Raw genomic sequence first — 20,073 nt, 5'->3', positions numbered from 1 at the left:
TAGGGAAAAATAGTTGCAGGTTTTATATATAAAGCAATTTCTGCTGAGAATTTTGGCTCATAGCTGTAATCTCAGCACTTTGGGAGGCCAAGGTGGAAGGGTTGCTTGAACCCCAGCCAGGGCAACACAGTGAGACCTCATCTCTACAAAAATTAAAAAACAAAAAACTTAGCTGGGCATGGTGGCACATGCCTGTAGTCCTAGCTACTCAGGAGACTGAGGCAGGAAGGTCACTTCAGCCCAGGAGGTTGAAGCTGCAGTGGGGTGAGCCATGATCTTGCCACCGCCCTCTAGCCTGAGTGACAGAGTGTGACCTTCCAACTAAAAAGAAAAATTGAACTATAGTCCCATGAAATTAATGGTTTATTCTCAACAGAAATTTTGAGGCAGGGTCAGATTAGAATTTTTTAAAAACTTGCTTAGGACTCATTTTGTTAGATATGTGTTCTCAGTATCCTATTTAAGATTTAATCTAAGAACAAGCTCTTAAGCTGAGATTTACTTGGAGACCAGTCAGACCTGAAACTATACTGACCCAGGAGACATACTACTAAATCTAACCTAAGAGAGATTGCCATAGGACTCTTCTGGAAACAGAACAAATTTTTCTTGTGAATATTCTGTCTAGGAAGTTCAGCAGAGTGATTATTATTCATTTACGCTACTCCTATTTTTATAGTCTGTCTCAAAACTTTTATGGTAAAAACAAGACAAATGCATGACATGACTTCCAGCTTTCTCTACACACTCAAGCAATTCTTCATTTTATAAGTCCGGCAGAATGGGTTTTGATTGTGGGCGCTCTTTGTCTTTTCCATCACCCCTGATTCCAAGAGGGTGGGAATGAGGATTAGTCTCCAAAAGGCCACCCACGCTGAGCTTTTCCAGACTGAAAAAAGACTAAAGAGACAGGACAACTAACACATGTTCCTAGATTGGATTCTATAAAGGATATTATTGGGATCATTAACTAATTTGCATGGAGTTTGTGAATTTGATGTAAGCATCAATGACAATTGCCTGATTTTGATCTTTGTATACTGGTTATCTGAAGAATGCCCTTCTTTGAAGGGGTACACATTATTCAAGGGTGACTGATGGGCTCTCTGTTCACGATTTACTCTCAAGCAGTTCTAGAAAAAATGTTCTTTGTGCTATTTGTGCAGCTTTTTGACGTTTGAAATTATTTTAAAATTAGCATTATCTTTAGCATTTAAAAAAGACAAAATTATAAGGGCCTGATTGTATGCAATGGTAATTGCAGCTACTCCAAAGACTGATGTGGGAGGATGGCTTGAGCACAGGAGTTTAACACTAGCCTGAGCAACATTTAGAGATCCCATCTCTAAAATAAATAAAAATTTAAAAGATAAAATTTATTTTATTGTCTGGGCTAGTTTATTATTGTTTTTTCAGGTTCTTTAGTTAATATTTATCATCTGAAATATTTTTATTTCTTTTCTATTTCTCAAGCTTATTTTCTCTTTTAAGTGTGTTGGCAGAGATACAGTAATGGGCAACCTTGACTCTTTTCTAATCTTAGTGGACTTGCTTCCAGGATTTCTCTATTAAGCATAAGATTGGCTTTAGGGCTGAGGTGCAGTCATTTAGAAAATATGCACCGACTTTCTAGGTTCTTAAGTGTTTTTATCAGGAATGGGCATTGAATGTTGTCAAAATTTTTTTTTTTTTAATCTGGGGACAATCATATGATCATTTTTTTTTTTTTTTTGAGTTGGAGTCTCACTCTGTCGCCCAGACTGGAGTGCGGTGGCCGCTCCCGGCCACCGCAGCCTCGACCTGCTGGGCTCCGGCGGTCCTTCCGCCTCAGCCTTCCAAGTAGCTAGAACTACAGGCACGTGCTACCACGCCTGGCTAAGTTTTGATTTATTGTAGAGATGAGGTCGCACCAAGTTGCCCAGGTGGATCTCGAACCCACGGGCTCAGGCAATTCACTCACCTCAGCCTCCCAAGGCGCGGGATTACAGGATGAGCCACCGAGCCCGGCTCGATCATTCTTCTTACATTTAATATGGCATTCATGTGAATATATTTCCTCATATTGAATCATCCTTGCATTCCAGAAATAAATCTTACTGGATCATGGCATATTTTCTTCACATGGTGTTGAATTCTGTTTGCTAATAATTTTCACATTGATAATGGATAATTGCTTATAAAGATATTTACACATTAGAATGATTTTCCTCTATATTATTCTTAGGAGAACAATCTCCATGAGAGAGGGTATGATGATAACAGAAAGGACCAGGGAGGTGGTATAATGTAGAGATGGAGAGACCTGTCTTTATAAGCCACATAGCCCTTGGGGAGGTTGCTGATTCCTCCCTTACAGACTGGGTGACCTTAGGGAAGTTACCCTTCCTCTTTTACCCTCAAATTTCTTACCTGTCATATAAGAAAACCTACCACAAAAGGTTGTATGAGAATTAAATGACAAGATATCTGCACAGACTTCAGTACAATATCTGGCACAATGGAAGCCTACATGAACACTAGAATATTGTATCTCATTATAAAGAACTATTTTTCTTCTGCTTCTCATATTATAATAATCGGTGTGAGGATATATGTGTACAGATGTCACTGCTTCCTCAGGAGGCAATTAGTTACCCACAGCTTTTTGTTATGATGACCAGGCCACAGTAGCGATAAAGCAGCCAGTGTAGTGAGCCAGGTTTGTATTTTGTCTTTTTTTTTTTTTAACAGCTACTCCATGCTAGACAAGAGCTTTGAATTTAAACAGTGAGCTCTTCATGGGTATCGAGTGAGGGGCAGGAGGGAGACTGTGAAAGGAATAAAAAAGGAAGATAAGGTTTCTTGAACCCTGCTGTGTGCCAGAAACTAATTTAAGTATATCTGCAGTTATTAGGTAAGGAAAGCTGGAAGGTTGCACCAAGAATACAAAACCTAAGAACCACTTCAAGGGGTGGATGTGAGCATTGTTTGTCTACCTAAGAGCTGAGATCAGTCCAGGCCCAATGACTCAGGCCTACAATCCTAGCACTTTGGGAGGCCGAGGTGAGGGGATTGCCTGAGCCCATGGGTTCAAGGCCAGCCTCAGCAAATTGGTGAACCCTCATCTCTACAATAAATCAAAAAATTACTCGGGTGTGGTGGCACATACCTGTAGTTCCAGCTACTTGGAAGGCGAGGCAGAAGGATTACCTGGGCCCAGCAAGTCGAGGCTGCAGTGACTGTGAGCAGCATGCCACTGGACTTCAGCCTGGGGGATAAAATGAGACTCCAACCCAAAAAAAAAAGAGTGGAGATCAGCTTTTGTTCTTCTTCTTCTCACCCATGATCTCTTCAAATAGAGGAGAAGGAAGAGATGCATTTTCTCTGGGTTGAGTTCTTGGAAACTTTAGCTCCTGGTGTTCTGAACATCAGGGAATCACTATATACAGGGGGGTCACAGAGCTCCTCGAACTCCTGCGTGTGAAGGAGTTAAGCAAAATGATAATTTATTGATATGTTTATTCTATCACTCTTTATTATTGATGCGGTTACTCTACAACCCTTTATCAAAACTGCAGAGATGCCACTCTAAGATGGATAGACACAGAATATTGTGGAGTGACTAGGAAACAGTTGTTGGCATTTGTGTGGAACCTAGAGGGTCGGAGTTAAAAAGTAAAGCAAATCAACATGAGAAAGCTGATAAAAGAAGGGGGAAGAAAAGCAAAGCAAAACTTGTGGGAGACGGCATACTGCAGGTATTAAGAACAGACTGACACAGACATGGATCTGCATTTTGTCTTTGTCTCTTTCTTACTGTTAAGCTTTAACTATGTATTCTGTAAAATGAGGAAAATATATCTAATTCACATGGGTTTGTAATGAAGGTTAAAGGAGATAATGTAGGTAAAACACTTAGCTGCAGTGGCTGTGCCTGGTGTGTGTGTGTGTGTGTGTGTGTGTGTGTGTGTGTGTGTGTATACACACCAGGTATACATACAGTGGTGTGTGTGTATATATATATATATATATATATACAGTGTCCTCAAATATTATTGTCGTTATTATTATTATCTGGTCTTTATCAGTATTCCACACTTGTCTCTGTCAATAAACCTTTCTTCAGACCTCAAGCTTCTTCTTTTTCTTTTTATTTATTTCTTTTATTTTTTTTTTTTTTTTTTTGAGTTGGAGTCTCAGTCTGTTGCCCAGACTGTAGTGCAGTGGTCGCTCCCGGCCACCACAGCCTCGACCTGCTGGGCTCCAGCGATCCTTCCGCCTCAGCCTTCCAAGTAGCTGGACCTACAGGTACGCGCTACCACACCCAGCTAATTTTTGATTTACTGTAGAGATGAGGTCTCACCAAGTTGTTCAGGTGGGTCTTGAACCCGCGGCCCCAGGCAATCCACTCACCTCAGCCTCCCCAAGCTAGGGATTATAGGCTGAGCCACCGAGCCCGGGTATCTTCTTTTTATTTTAAGACTATTTTTCAGAACAGTTTTAGGTTCACAGCAATACTGAGAGGAAGGTACAGAGATTTCCCACATACCCTCTGTTGCTCACACATGTATCGCCTCACCCCTTATTAACACCCACACCATAGTGGTATGCTTTTTACAACTGATAAACTAACACTGACACATCGTAATCACCCAAAGTCCATAGTTTACATTAGGGCTCAATCTTGGTATTGCACATTCTATGGTTTAGACAATTATATAATGACATGTAATTTGTTGTTATAGAATCACATAGGGAGTATTTCTGCTGCCCTAAAAAACTTCTGTGAAGGTTTTTTGGTTTTGGTTTTTTTGGTAGGAGTCTTACTCTGTTGCCCAGGCTGGAGTGCAGTGGCATGCTCACGGTCACTGCAGCTTTGACCTGCTGGACTCAGGTGATCCTTCTGCCTCAGCCTTCCAAGTACCTGGAACCATGGGTACACACCACTATGCCCGGCTAATTTTTTTCAAAATTTATTGTAGAGATGAGGTCTTGCCAAGTTGCCCAGGTTGGTTTCGAACCCCTGGACTCAGGCAATCTTCTCGCCTCTGTCTCCTAAAGTGCTGGGATTACAGGTGTAAGCCACTGCACCTAATGAAGCTTCTTTTTTTAAAACAGTTTTATTGAGATATAACTCCATACTATACAATTCACCTATACAACATTTACAAAATCAATGATTTTTAATATATTCAGAGTCATTCACAATAGAACTTTAGAATATTTTCACCACTCCCAAAAGAAACTTCATACCCATTAGCAATCACTTCCAGGCTGGGTACAGTGTCTCATGCCTATAATCCCAGCACTTTGGAAGGCCAAGGTGAGAGTTCACGGGTTCGAGACCAGCCTGGGCAACTTGGCAAGACCTCTTTTCTACAATAAATTAAGAGATTAACCAGGCATGGTGGCGCATGCCTGTAGTTCCAGCTCCTTGGAAGGCTGAGGCAGAAGGATCACAGCAGGTTGAGGCTGTGGTGGCTGTGAGCGTGCCACTGCACTCCAGCCTGGGTGACAAGAGTGAGACTCCAACTCAAAAACAACAACAATCCCTTCCTATCCCTCCGTTATTTGTCTGCCACATCCAGTTCTAAGCAACCACTAATCTACTTTGTCTCTATAGATTTGCTTATTCACATAAATGGGCATTTTGTGTAAATGGAATCATGTGATATGTGATCTTTTATAACTAGTTTCTTTCGAGGATCAAGACATGCTTTCAAGTTTCACCCATGTTGGAGCATTATGTCAGTGTTTCATTACTTTTTATGGCTGAATAATACTTCATGATATAGACATACCAAAATTTATTGATCCATTCATTTGTTGAAGGACATCGGAGTTGTTTCCACTTTTTTGCTATTATGAATAATGATGCCATAGATATTTGCATTCAAGTTTTTGTGAAAACAAATGGTTCTGTGGGGTTTTAAAAAATTAATTAATTAATAATTTTTTTGGAGACAGGCTGTCTGTCATCCAGACTGGAGTGCAGTGGCATAATCATAACTCATTACAGTCTTGACCTTTTAGGTAGAGTTATCCTCCCACCTCAACCCCCTGAGTTGCTAGGACTACAGGTGTGTGCCACCACACCCAGGTAATTTTTTGATTTTTTTTTATAGAGGCAGGATCCCACTATATTGCATAGGCTGGTCTTGAACTCTTGGGTGCAAGCAATCTTCCTGTCTCCATCTCCCAAAGTGCCAAGATGACAAGCGTGAGTCAACATGCCCAGCTGAGGACATATTTCCTTTCTTTTGGGTATATACCTAGGAGTGGAATTTCTGGGTTTTATGGCAGCTCTGTGTTTAATGTTTTGAGGAACTGGTAGATTATTGTCCAAAGTGACATTTTATATTTCCACAAGTGCTGTATGATTGTTCCAATTTCTTTGCATTATCTCCAAGACTTGCTATAATCTGTTTTTTCCTTTATAGTCATCCTAGTGGGTGTAAAATGATACCATATTGTGGCATTAATGTGCATTTCCATAATGTATAACGATGGTCACTATCTTTTTGTGTGCTTATTGGCCATTTGTACATCTTCTTTGGAGAAATGTCTATTTAAATCCTTTGAGTGTTTTAAATTTTAGAGTTTTAAAAATATATTCTAGATGCAAGTCCCTTATTATGTGTGTGATCTGCAAATATTTTCTTCTGTTCTGTAGGCTGTCTTTTCATTTTTCTGATTTTTTTTTTGTAACACAAAGTTGTTTTTGTTTTTGCTTTTGTTTTTGAGTTGGAGTCTTGCTCTGTTACCCAGGCTGGAGTGCGGTGGTATGCTCACGGTCACCGCAGCCTCGACCTGCTGGACTCAGGCAATCCTTCCACCTCTTCCTTCCAAGTAGCTGGAACTACAAGCACGCACTACCACACCCGGCTTATTTTTTGATGTATTATAGAGACAAGGTCTCACCAAGTTGCCCAGACTGGTCTTGAACCCCTGAATTTAGGCAATCCACTCGCCTTGGCCTCCCAAAGTACTGGGATTACAGGTTTGAACCACTGTGCCCAGCCAACACAAAAGTTTTTTAAATGTCTTTCTATTATAACTTATGGAAGTGCATATTTCAGCATTTATCTCCAATAATATTCATTCTGGTAGACATTCAATGGAGGATTTGGCCTTGTACTTCATTGACAAAAGTGAGGCCCTCACTGTACGAAAATCTTCTCTTTTTTTTTTTTGAAAGCAGGACTTATTGAGAGGACAGAAAAGTTCCCACAGTGGGAGGGGACCGGAAGAGGTTGCCCAAATATTCTACTCTTAACCCTTCCTTCCACACAGCTATTGACCTATATTGGTATCTCTCCTAGTCTCCTTTCCTCTATCTATCATCTTGCAATAAAGAGCACTTTTAGTCAAGATCAACACTTCAACTGGGTTTTTTTAACCCCCATCTTCTCTCTTCTCCCAAGACATTACTCCATCTTCTTGTTTCCTAGATCTTTAACATTTCCCTCAGTCTATGGGACAGCTTAGCTTACCCCCTCCCATTTTGAAGAAAAACAAAACTTCACATGCTCTGCATCCTCCAAATGTACATCTTTAGTCTTATTCTCTATCCTGTGTGTCACTCGGATGTCCTGCAAATATATTTCAACTCTACATGTGCAGAATTGAATTCCCCTCCTCACTCCATATCTGTTCTACTTCCTAATGGCGCCATCACCCACCACTTACCCAAATCACACCAGACTGTCCCCTGTGCCCACTTACTAGTGTCAATCAACCATCTTGGCCTAATGAGTTTTACCTGTCCCATACATCACAGTCCACACCTCTCTAACTTAAACAAATGCCCTAGTTTATTTTCTTAGCCTCTCTCTCCTTAACTATTGTATATACTTCTGACTTGTCTTTCTACTTCCAGTCCTGTCATCATTAAAATTCATCCTTCTTAATACATCAAGAGCAATTTGAATAAAACCTGATCCTTTTTCAGCTTTTGAATAGAAAATGGGGGTTGTCACCTTATGAGGTAATGCGCATTATTGGTTATATGACTTTGGGGAACTCTCTTATTCTTCCTCGCCTCTGGCTCCTCATTTGTAAAATTAAAAAAAGAAAGATAATTCTCAGTCTTAGAGTCATTGTGAGAATCAAGTAAAAAACTATTTGGCATACTAGTTGCACAATAAATGAGAGCTCTTACTTACATGACAGTAGGACCATGTCATCTCCTGGGTCATTCCTTTGTCTACAGAGAATACTAGGCATGTGAGAGCTGCAGGAGACCTGACTTAAGTCAGGAATTGCTGAGACCTGGGGCAGGGGGTGGGGGGGAACTCTTGAAAACAAAGATATTGGTTTCCTTTCTTATTATATAGGATTTGTATTAAAAAAAATAGAAGAAATAATAAAGAAAAGTACCTAACAGGGTGGCTGGTACATAATAAGAAAAGGATGAAAAATTGAAATTAAACAACAGACCCAAGAAGAAACAACCATGCTAAGAAGTTGATCTCTCTTTTGGTCTAAGCATTGCCCACTGCTAGTTTGCTAGAATATATTTTTTTAAAAAATCTGTAACTATTCTATCCAGAAATGTGCTTTAGTCAGTGGTGGTGCTGGTGATGTTTAAGTTTTGTCATTCTAAAGGGTAGCTAGCAGTGGAATAACAGAGTGATCCAAGATGTCTGTTTTTTAACTTCACCAGCAGTTAGTGTCCCCAGATGCTCAACATCTGCGCTCAACAGATGAGATTCTGCTGACCTTTAGTATTTAGAGGTCAGTTTAGCTTTCAGCTTCCCAGTCATGATACCTTTCTTCTCTCACTGAGTACAGGTCTGGCATTGGTCCCAGTTTCTTCTTTGAGATTCAGCAGAAGATCTTGATGGAGGAGGATGACACCCAGAGAGAGGAGCCCAAGGAAGACAGAGTCAGCGATAAGCAAGATTTCGGTGAGAACGCTCTTGGTGTGCACTTCATTCTCAGAGATGTTTAGTACATATTTACAAGTACCTACTTTATCACACAATTGAGAATGAGCTGGAATTTTCCAGTATAAACACAGGAGTCCAGCAAGTATCAGGAAGAGAGCTTGAGGTTGGCAATTCTTGCCCAGGGTCTGGTCACGTGTTCATCCACAGGTCATTGTTTCTTACCTCACTGAGGATATGCTGAGATTTTACTTAGACCAGTCGCTGAATGACAGGAAGAACAAAGAAGCTGGTGTGAAAGGGCTATTCCAGTGACTCATCAGTCATTCAGAAATCAAAGCCCACACAAAAAGGAGTCGGATGGAATGTATAGACAATGGCACTGCTTTTTTTTTTTTTAAATTTGGAGTCTCACTTTGTCTCCCAAGCTGGAATGCATGGCATACTCATGGCCACTGTAGCCTCTACCTGTTGTGCTCAGGAGACCCTTCCACCTCAGCCTTCCTAGTAGCTGGGACCACAGACACATGCTCCCATGCTTGATTAAATTTTTTGATTTATTGTAGAGATGAGGTCTCGCCAAGTTGCCTAGGCTGGTCTCAAACCCCTAGGCTTAGGCAATCCTCTCACTTCAGCCTCCCAAAGTGCTGGGACTACTGACAGAAGCCACTGCCAGGCACTGTATTTTTAGGCTCTATCAAAGTAGATGATTCTGCCACTTCCTTCCAAGAGGGAGGAGGCTCCAATCCAACTATTTCTAATTCACAGGGTTTGTGGTACTGATTGAAATCTTTGCAAAGGTTTTCCTGACAATTAAGCAGAATAAGTGGACTTAATAAGTATATTTTCCTCATTTTTTAAAATTATGTCTCAGATGATCAAGTAACCAAGGGGGCAAGGGATATGTTTGCGTACCTGGTTTCAGTCAATCTCATTAGTATTTCTCTGCAACTTGCTGACCTGCTCTGTAATACAGAGTCCTCTTATATTAAGGGAGATTTCAAATGGGATTTAATTTTTCACTTATTCGTTTTACTAAGTTTTAGACACAAGGAATTAAAATGGTAAAATCCCTGTACTAGTCAGGCTTTCCAGAGAAGCAGAGCCAATAGAATATCTATCTATCTATCTATCTATCTATCTATCTATCTATCTATCTATCTGAGAGAGGGAGAGGGAGATATTAAGCATTAAGGGATTGTCTTACTTGATTGCTCTATCGTGGGGGCTGGCAATTCTGTGATCTACAGGGAGTGTATATTTTGAGCAGACATGGAAGATAAAACAGAAACATTGCAATATGACAAACGAAAAACTTTGGCGTCTAACCAAAACCAGGCACAGAATTGGGAACGTTTTCTGGAGAAAGTGATTTTTTTTTTTGAATTGGAGTCTCACTCTGTCACCCAGGCTAGAGTATAGTAGCATACTCATGGCCACCCCAGTGTTGATTTGCTGGGCTCAGGCAATCCTTCCGTCTCAGCCTCCAAGTAGCTGGAACTACAGGCATGCGCCATCACACCTGGTTAATTTTTCTTGATTTAGTGTAGAGATGACGTCTCTCCAAGTTGCCCAGGCTGGTGTTGAACCCATGGGCTGATGCAATCCTCTCATCTTGGACTCCCAAAGTGCTGGGATTATAGGTGTGAGCCACAGCAGCTGGCGAGGGTGATTTCTAAACTGACTATTGCTAGATGAGCCGTGGTTATGATGGAAGAGGTAAACAAGTAAACACATGTGAATAACTGCAATTAGTTTATTGTAATTGGAAAATTCCTTTGTAGGAAGAGGAGAGAGGAATGCTTTTAGGTGGGAAAGTAATTTGAAGTAACTAGATTACTTATTTATTGTTTATTATTTATTTGTTTTCATGCTAATCTGAGGATTACAGGATTATTTTATCCTAAAGGCTCTGAGAAGCTAATGAAGAATTCTAAGCATTGAAATGATGAGATTCGATTTTCAGTATTCAAGACCACTCATGTAATTTTTCAACTAATATTTTATAGTGTCTGTTATGTATGAAGTACTGTTGAGAGGCTCTGGAGATGTCATAGCAAACAAGATAGAAAGATTCTTACCCTCACAAAGCTTAGAATTTCATGGGGAAATGAGGTAAAAAAAAAAAAAAGACTAAAAAAATAATTAGAATTTTTTTCCAGTTGGAGTCTCTGTTGCTCAGGCTGAAGTGCAATGGCACGCTCACAGCCTCCACAGCCTCAACCTGCTGGACTCAGGCGATCCTTCTGCCTCAGCCTTCCAAGTAGTTGGAACTACAGGCGTGCATTGCCACGTCCGGCTAATTTTTTGATTTATTGTAGAGACGAGGTCTCACCAAGTTGCCTGGGCTGGTCTCGAACCCCTGGGCTCAGGCAACCCTCTCTCTCCTCTGCTTCCCAAAGTGCTGGGAGTACAGGCTTGAGCCAACATGCCCAGTCAATAATTAGAAATTTTAATGAGCACTATTAGGGCTTGGTTTAGAAGCTTATTACAGTTTCAATGTATGCTTATCTATCCATCACACCCTACCCTAAATAAAAGCTTCAAATACTGAGAATTCCTCAACAACTTCCACATGACCCATCCCCTCTCATGGTCAAATGTGTAGGGTCTTGGATCTAATACTTCCAGGCCCTCTCTCCAAAATGTGTATCTTAGCCTTTTCTTTCTTTCTTTCTTTCTTTTTTTTTTTTGAGTTGGAGTCTCACTCTGTCATCCAGACTGGAGTGCAGTGTCCGCTCCTGGCTGCTGCAGCCTCAACCTGCTGGGCTCCAGCGATCCTTCCACCTCAGCCTTCCGAGTAGCTGGAACTACAGGCGGGCACTACCACACCTGGCTAATTTAACTTTTTCTTTAGACTGTTCATCTTCCCTTGCTTTGGGCAAGTGTTGCTTACCACACTCCTGATGTCCATCTCCCCTTGACTCTCCAGTTTATTCCTGGCCCTCTCTAGAAGTAGGAGTTGAAAATACTAGGTAATAAACAAAGACAAAAAGATTGGAGAGAATATTCCTGGCATATATTTGGAAGGCAAAAAAGTATATGATGTAGTGGATTAGTAACAGTGGTTGAAGAAGAATGAGACTAAAGAAGCGTTCCAGATTGGGGAGTTAGATGACTAGATATAAGAAGGTGCCTTTTACTCAATTAGAATATAACAAAGAAGGAGAGCTAAGAAGTACACATGGGGGGAGATGATAATGATTTGGACATGTTGGTTCTGCTGTGCCCAAGGGTACACTGTGTAGGTGTAGAGTACATGATCCCCACCTTCTCTCGTGGGCACCCCTCAGTGCTCCTTCTCTCTTGTACTGAGGATTGTGGCAGTAGAAGTGAAAATCAAGGGAGGGATTGATGTTTTCAATACAATTAAAGTATTCAACTATTTACAAAGTCGTTAAGAATCCAACATGAAATGCTAATAGCCTATGAGAGATAAAACTTTCTTTTGAGGACTAATTACTGGTGAATTATTCATCAAGGGTAATGTTGCCCTCCACCGTATGGATCCTTCAAAATTGCCTGTGTAAGGAATTTTCCACCTGGATAGTCACTTTCATAATGTTTGGAAGCAGGACAAAATTAACTTTTGCAACAGGAAAGCAATAAACCACATCAGGGCTTGTCTTGATTATATTGCCCATCAATGCTCAGCAGATTAGAGGAGTGAGAAGCACTGAGGTGTTTCCCTCCACCAGCACTCCAAATGTTGAAGAGTCCTCAGACTTTATCTGAGATTTTGGTAGAAGAAACAGATAGAAAGCCCCAGGAACACTCAGTCAGCAGGCCTGGGGAAGGGGGAGGATAAAATACAATCTATAAGTATACTCATATTTGCTTCGTGACTAGTACACTTATTTATTTATTTCTATTTTTTTGAGTCAGAGTCTCACTCTGTCACCCAGGCTGGAGTGCAATGGCACATTCATGGCATGGCAGCCTCGACCTACTGGGCTCAGGCAATCCTTTTGCCTCAGCCTTCCAACTAGCTGGAACTGTAGGCATGTCCCACCATGCCAGGCCAATTTTTTTATTTATTGTAGAGATGAGGTCTCACCAAGTTACCCAGGCTGGTCTCAAACCCATGGACTCAGGAAATCCTCTCACCTCAGTCTTCCAAAGTGCTGGGATTATAGGTGTGAACTACCATACCTGGCTATTTATTTCAATATAGACATGCACTGCTCAGGCAACTTTTTTTTTTTTTTTTAATAGACAGGATTTTACTCTATTGTCCAGACTGAAGTGCAGTGATCATAACTCTGCAGCCTCAAATTTCTGGGTTCAAGTGATCTCCCACCTTAGCTTCCTAAGTAGCTGGGACTACAAGTGTGCACCACCATGCACAAGGTCTTTCTGTGTTGCCCAGGCTCATTGTCATTCCTATGTTTAGATATGTTTAGGTATACAACTACTTACCACTGTAATTGCCTACAGTATTCAGTATCTTAATGTGCTGTCCAGGTTTTCAGCCTAGAAGCAATAGTCTATACCAAACAGCCTAGGTGTGTAGTAGTTTATACTATCTAGGTTTGTATAAAGACAGTCTATGATAGTCACAAAGTGACAAAATCACCACACGACAATGCATTTCTCAGAACGTATCCCGTCCTTAGATTACACATGCCTGTATAACCAACTTTCCTCTTGTGCATTGCTGGGTTGCTAAACCTTTGATAGAGTTAGCTTTAATATTAATATCAAAGGTACAGTATATTCATATATCCATATTAAAGTTCTATAGATTCTTTTGTCAACTTGTAAATACAAGACGAATACATTAGGAATCAATCAGCTTCTGGAAATCACCAACAAAAGAATGATCTTTGAATAAAATATCTTTTGGTTCCTATTTGAACAACATAGCAAATGAATATCTATCCTCATCTTTAACTATATTTGCAACTCATAGAAATTCCTGGTTCTTGAGGTAGCCATAAATTCAAACGAGGGAGGGAGGCGTAGGATTGGCAGTTGAGGGAAACTGCCAGGGGAGCGAGGGCACACCTCATCAACAAGGGTACCTGCATAATGAACATTTGTATACCTAACCCTGAATTGTACCCCACATCTTTAAAATAAATTTTTAAAAAAGAAAACAAATTCAAACGAGTCCAAAACAACAACATCACATATGTATCTCAGAAATAAGTGCTTCAAATAACCATTTAGAACTTACTGCATACTGCCACTAAGTCTCTAGTCGAAGCTGAGTGCTATATAATAATGTTTTTATTAGCTTTCTTTACAATTCTCCTGAGAGAAACAATAAAATTATCCGTATAAAGTGGAACATTTTAAGAAGGTCAAGCAAGTAACCCTGAGTCCCTGTGGACAAGGCTGCTAATTAATTAGGATATTGTCACTGAATTTCTAGTGGAATACTGACTCAACAGCCAAAAGATACCTCTTCATGATTATTTTTGTGAGAATATTGGGATCTGTGTCTATGGAGTCATCATAACATGAAAAAAAGGATGGCAGTCAGGAGTGGGTAGATAGATTCAGAATCTTTTTTTTTTTGAGTTGGAGTCTCACTCTGTCGCCCAGACTGGAGTGCAGTGGCCGCTCCCGGCCACCGCAGCCTCGACCTGCTGGGCTCCGGCGATCCTTCGCCTCAGCCTTCCAAGTAGCTGGAACTACAGGCGCGTGCTACCACACCCAGCTAATTTTTTGATTTATTGTAGAGATGAGGTCTTGCCAAGTTGCCCAGGCAGGTCTCGAACCCGCGGGCTCAGGCAATCCACTCACCTCAGCCTCCCAAAGGCGCGGGGTTACAGGCTGAGCCACTGAGCCCGGCTTAGATTCAGAATCTTAACTGTGGCCCTCAGTTGAGCACTCAGTTGAGCAGTCTTGACTTGGGACTGATACCTTCCCTAATGTAGGGACAGAATAGGACTTTGTTGGAGTCTCTAAATGCTTCGGCTGGGGCTCATCTTTCTTTTTCATCCTAACCCTATATAATCAGATTCCACTTCCTACACAGCTACTGGTTTTTCCTGTATTTGTCAGGGAATGAGGAGCCAGTGCAAGTTTAGAGCAAGGAAATGACATAATTAAACTGGTATTAGAAGTGAAACCTCACATTCAAAGCCCATTTTTCCCTTCCCCTCAAATCTGGCCCCACGTCTCTGGGTCTTATCTCCTGTTCCTCCCTCCCCCGGTGCAGGCAGGCTGCATTACTCACCATTTCCCAAATCTGCCGTGGCTGTACTGTCCTCTTGCATTGCTCATGCTGCCTGCTATGCCTAGAAGGCCCTTTGTTTCCAACAAGAAGCTCCATATGTTTTCTTCTCTGATGGACTCATTATCTGAACCCCGTTTGTATCATTGTTTTTTAAAGTTTGTATTATATTACATTATCACATTGCAGTTATATGTAAATGCTTAGTAAATTTGTCTTTGTTTCAACATTCCTTATGTTCTTTTTTTTTTTTGAGTTGGAGTCTCACTCTGTCGCCCAGACTGGAGTGCAGTGGCCACTTCCGGCCACCGCAACCTCGACCTGCTGGGCTCTGGCGATCCTTCCACCTCAGCCTTCCAAGTACCGGAATTACAGGCGCGTGCTACCACGCCCAGCTAATTTTTTGATTTATTGTAGAGATGAGGTCTCGCTGCCCAGGCGGGTCTCGAACCCGCGGGCTCAGGCAATCCACTCACCTCAGCCTCCCAAAGGCGCGGGATTACAGGCTGAGCCACCGAGCCCGGCTTCCTTATGTTCTGAATCTGAATCTGAGCTCCTGCTCTGAGTTGTCAGAATTATTCAGTGGATCAAAGTCTGTATGTATCTGACTCACCAATTTGACCAGCTACCCTTGGTGGCTCGTGTGTGTGTGTGTGTGTGTGTGTGTGTACTCGTATATATATTTATGTATATAATATATATAATATTAAGGAAGAATTTGAAATCAAGGTATGAGATAACTGGAGGGATGGCGAAAGTCAGATGAAAGGAAAAATTTAAAAGATCAGAAGAGAGAAGAGGAGTTCCCTGCAATCTCAAGGAGTACTGTTGATAGAGTGCTGTTTTATTTTTTTTTCTTTGACAAACAGATAAGATACAAAGAAATGCCTTGTTTTAAGCCTACAATGCAGGCAAAGTAGACCCATTCAGGATCCTCAAGTGATTAGAAAAGTGAGCCAGATAAACACAGCTGGAATAGGTTAATCTACAGGGGACACACACACACACACACACACACACACACACACACACACACACACACCATCCTTTTCCTTCCTGATTACAATACAAAGTCACAGAAAGAGGGGGTAGGGCAGAAAGAGAACATTTAATGCAGAAACGAATCACACTTTCCAAATGGATTTAGATTTTTCTCATAATTGGAGAACCAATCTTGTAAGAGTTTAAACATAAAGCAGCACATGGGGATAATCATTAAACTTATTGAGGAGATAAAATTAAGGTATTTACCTTTTAGTACCCCTTGGAGGTTAAAGTGATTTCCACTTTAATTTTGGTTAATTTTCTGGTGTTAATTTGAAAAACGAATGTGCTATTTATATTTTATATATTAAAATATATGTTTGAAAACATAGATTAAAACCCAAGTATCCAATAAGGTTATTGAAATAAAAAGACATAAAAAAGGAAAAAGGGTCAGGCGCAGTGGCACAGCCTGTAATCCCAGCACCTTGGGAGGTCAAGGCTAGAGGACTGCTTGAGCCTGGGGGTTTGAAACCAGCCTGGGCAATTTGGTGAGACCTCGTCTCTACAATAAATTACAAAACTTAGCCAGACATGGTGGTATGTGTCTGTAGTTCCAGCTACTTGGAAGGCTGAAGCAGAAGGATTGCCTGAGTCCAGCAGGTCGAGACTGGAGTGGCTGTGAGTGTGCCACTGCACTCCAGCCTGGACAACAAAGAGTGAGACGCCAACTCAAAAATAATAATAATTTAATAATAAGCTTGACTCTGAACTTCCTGGCAACAAGGATATAAAGGGAAACATCGATTAACATAGTTTTTCTTAACAGCAGTTGCAAATCCAGTGTGAAAATAGTTTAAGATATCTTTTCTAATAAATCAAAATACTTTCATTTTTTTAAGAGAGAGAAAATGTACCCAAATACTAAATTCTAAAAAGAGTGTAGGATGTGGAACTCAATTTGAATAGGACAGTATACAATATAATGACCAATGTTGCTAACAACAGTTCCACAGAAGGGCAAGTGTGGTTGGAAACTACTCTTCTTGTTCTCAGATATACCTTGATGTTTAGAAGAAAAGTGCTTGCTTAAATGACTTGAGTTTCATCTTCTAGGATTGACTTTAAGCTTTTCATCCCTGTAGTTACCAGTTCTTCGTGTGCTAGTCCTCTAGAAATAAGTATGTTAAACTGAAGCAACGTGATGGGAGAAACTCTCCAGGGCTTGTTTTCCAAAGAAAAGTATTTTCTAGAAGAGCAAAATTATAAGCCTACTTAGGTGTGTTGTAAAGTCATTCAGAAAGGAACTCAGTGAAGCTTGTGAGTGGAAACGTAGTGCCCAAGATGCTTAAAGAGGCTGTAACAAATACAGATCAGTTAAAAAGAAAAAAAAAAAAAGAAAGTACTCTTCTGAGTGTTCTCTTTGTGTTCTCTATTCCTTGTGCAAAGAATGGTACCTACTTTATCACATTAATTCACAAAATATGAGTTTCCATTTTTCAAAATAGAAATTTGTTTCTCGATGAGGGTACACAACGCACTCAAATTACTTGGCCGAACAGATACATGAAAAAATGCTCAGCCTCGCTAGTCATCAAAGAAATGCAAATTAAAACCACACTGAGGGACCTCCTAACTCCAGTCAGGATTGCCATCATCAATAACTCAAAAAACAACAGATGCTGGAGAGGATGCGGTGAAAAGGGGACACTTCCACTGTTGGTGGGAGTGTAAACTAGGACAACCTCTGTGGAAAACAGTGTGACAATTCCTAAATGATCTAAAAATCGACCTTCCATACGACCCCGCAATCCACCTACTGGGAATATATCCAGAGGAACTCAAATAACTCTATGAAAAAGATACCTGCACACGCATGTTTATTGCAGCATTGTGCACAATAGCAAGAACATGGAACCAATCGTGCTGCCCATTGAAAGAGGACTGGATAAAATTAAAAAATGGTACATATACATGATGTAATGTTATGCAGCCATAAAGAAGGACAACATCATGAACTTCACAGCAACTGGATGGGCTTAGAATCTATAATACTGAACAGTCTGTCACAGAAACAAAGTACTGAGAATCACATGTTCTCACTTATAAGCGGACCTTGAACAATTATCGTAATACTACAAGAAAAAGATTGGCAGTAGCAGGAAACTGCTGAGGGTGTGGGAGTGGGATGTGGGATTGGCAGTAGTGGGAATCTGCCGGGGGAGTGGAAGGATACACCTCATCAACGAAGGTACCTGCATAATGAATATTTGTATACCTAACCCTGAATTGTACCCCACATCTTTAAAATAAAAAATAAATACAAATTTGGGGCCAGCAAAAAAAAAAAAAATTACTTGTCTTGAAAGGGGCTGAGTCAGGATTTTAAATCCAGGTCTGCCTGACTCCCAAATCAATGATTTCTCCACCGCACTCTGCTAAAAACAAAACTAAACAAAACAAAAAAAACTTCTTTTTTCTTTTTTTTGAGTTGGAATCTCCCTCTGTCGCCCAAGCTGGAGTGCAGTGGCATGCTCCTGGTCACCGCAACCTTGACCTGCTGGGCTCAGGCAATCCTTCTGCCTCAGTCTTCCAAGTAGCTAGAACTACAGTTGTGCGCTACCACACCCAGCTAATTTTTTTATTTACTGTGGAGATGAGGTCTCACCATGTTGCCCAGGCTGGTCTCAAACCTGCGAGCTCAGGCAATTCTTTCACCTTGGCCTCCCAAAGTGCTGGGATTATAGGCTTGAGCCACCGCACCCAGCCATAACAACTTCTTAACTCTTTAAATAGTCATAATATTAAAGAGAAATAAATGTAGGGCAATCATTTGTTCTGGAAGTTACCCTGGAATGAGAATAGAATTAATAGTCACAAAGATCTATTAGGCTATCACTGCAGAGAAAGGAAGAGATACATAGATTCAGGACATAAAAAGTTAATCAAGTCCAATCAGTCTTTGCTAATGAAAGAGAACAATAGTAAAACTAATTTCAAATGGAATAACTCATAAATAATTTATATCACTGTGTGTGTTCTGTAGTGAGCAAATCTATGCTAACCTACCCTGAAAAGCTGAGGGAGCTGAAAGGCCGAAAAAAGAGATTAAGTTCAGTTTCTCAGAAAGAAAACACTGAATAGGGATTTATAATCTCTCAAAAGCATGAAACAAGGTGGTTCTCCCTACTGTTACGCTTCAGACCCTGGGTTTATATTCCATATGGAAGAAATGTGTAGGACAATTGCAGTCAACCCCTCGGATAAAGCCAAGAATACTGTGTGAATCTGCCTAAAGGCAGGATTTATTTAGTAGGTAAAGTCAAAATCTTAGAGGCATTCTAGAAACTGAGATTAATTAGAAGTCAACATGAAAGATTAGCATCCAAAATAGAGTTGCTTTAGCCTTGACACACTACACTTTACCTTTTTCCATCTGAGAGGGTGAAGGATACAGAAAAGTAAGAGCAAGTGCTGTTACCACTATAGAGCCTGGAGAGGCGAAGAGGAAAAGGTCTGCTGTGCAGTTTACGACACAAAATCCCTAGTGGATGATTCCAAATGGCAAGAAGCAGGGAGTTTGAGACTGGTCTATGGTTAAATAGAAAATCTTATTTTAAATAATTTAGGAAAGGAAAAAGTAGAAGAAATTAATTTATTTCTTTGTTCCTTTTTTTTTTTAAAGTCAGGTTCTCATTCAGTCACCCAGCCTGGAGTGCAGTTGGCACCATCCAAGCTCACTGCCACCTCCAACTCCTTGGGCCAAGTGATCCTCCCACCTCAGCCTACCGAGTAGCTGGGACTACAGACCCACACCACCCACCTAGCTAATTTTTTGTGAAGATGAGATCTCTGCTATGTTGCCTAGGCTGGTTTCGAACTCCAGGGTTCAAGCAATCCTCCCACCTCCGTCTCCCAAAGTGCTAGGATTGCAGGCATGAGCTACCATGCCTGGCCTTTTTTTTTTAAATTGTAGAGAAAAGGCCTGGCCATTTTGCTCAGGCTGGTCTTGAACTCCCAGGCTCAGGCAATCTTTTC

The 20,073-nt window shown here is 40.8% G+C and overlaps 1 protein-coding gene across 2 annotated transcripts in view; it reads left to right on the top strand.

Moving 5' to 3' along the window:
* Window positions 1-8,774: 8,774 nt before the first annotated feature.
* PHLDB2 (pleckstrin homology like domain family B member 2) overlaps window positions 8,775-20,073 on the top strand; it is a 131,004-nt gene continuing 119,705 nt past the window's right edge. For both annotated transcript variants that reach the window (XM_008066589.2, XM_021716850.1), the window contains exon 1: window positions 8,775-8,888. In XM_008066589.2, coding sequence (XP_008064780.1) covers window positions 8,822-8,888 — 67 coding nt within the window. In that variant the 5' untranslated portion in view covers window positions 8,775-8,821. The remainder of the gene's footprint in view (window positions 8,889-20,073) is intronic.

Source organism: Carlito syrichta, unplaced genomic scaffold (assembly GCF_000164805.1).
Source record: "Carlito syrichta isolate Samal-C Ts95f unplaced genomic scaffold, Tarsius_syrichta-2.0.1 Scaffold309017, whole genome shotgun sequence".
NCBI classification, from domain to species: Eukaryota; Metazoa; Chordata; class Mammalia; order Primates; family Tarsiidae; genus Carlito; species Carlito syrichta.
Note: the sequence above shows the minus strand (reverse complement) of the source record. Positions and strands in the feature narration are given on the sequence as shown.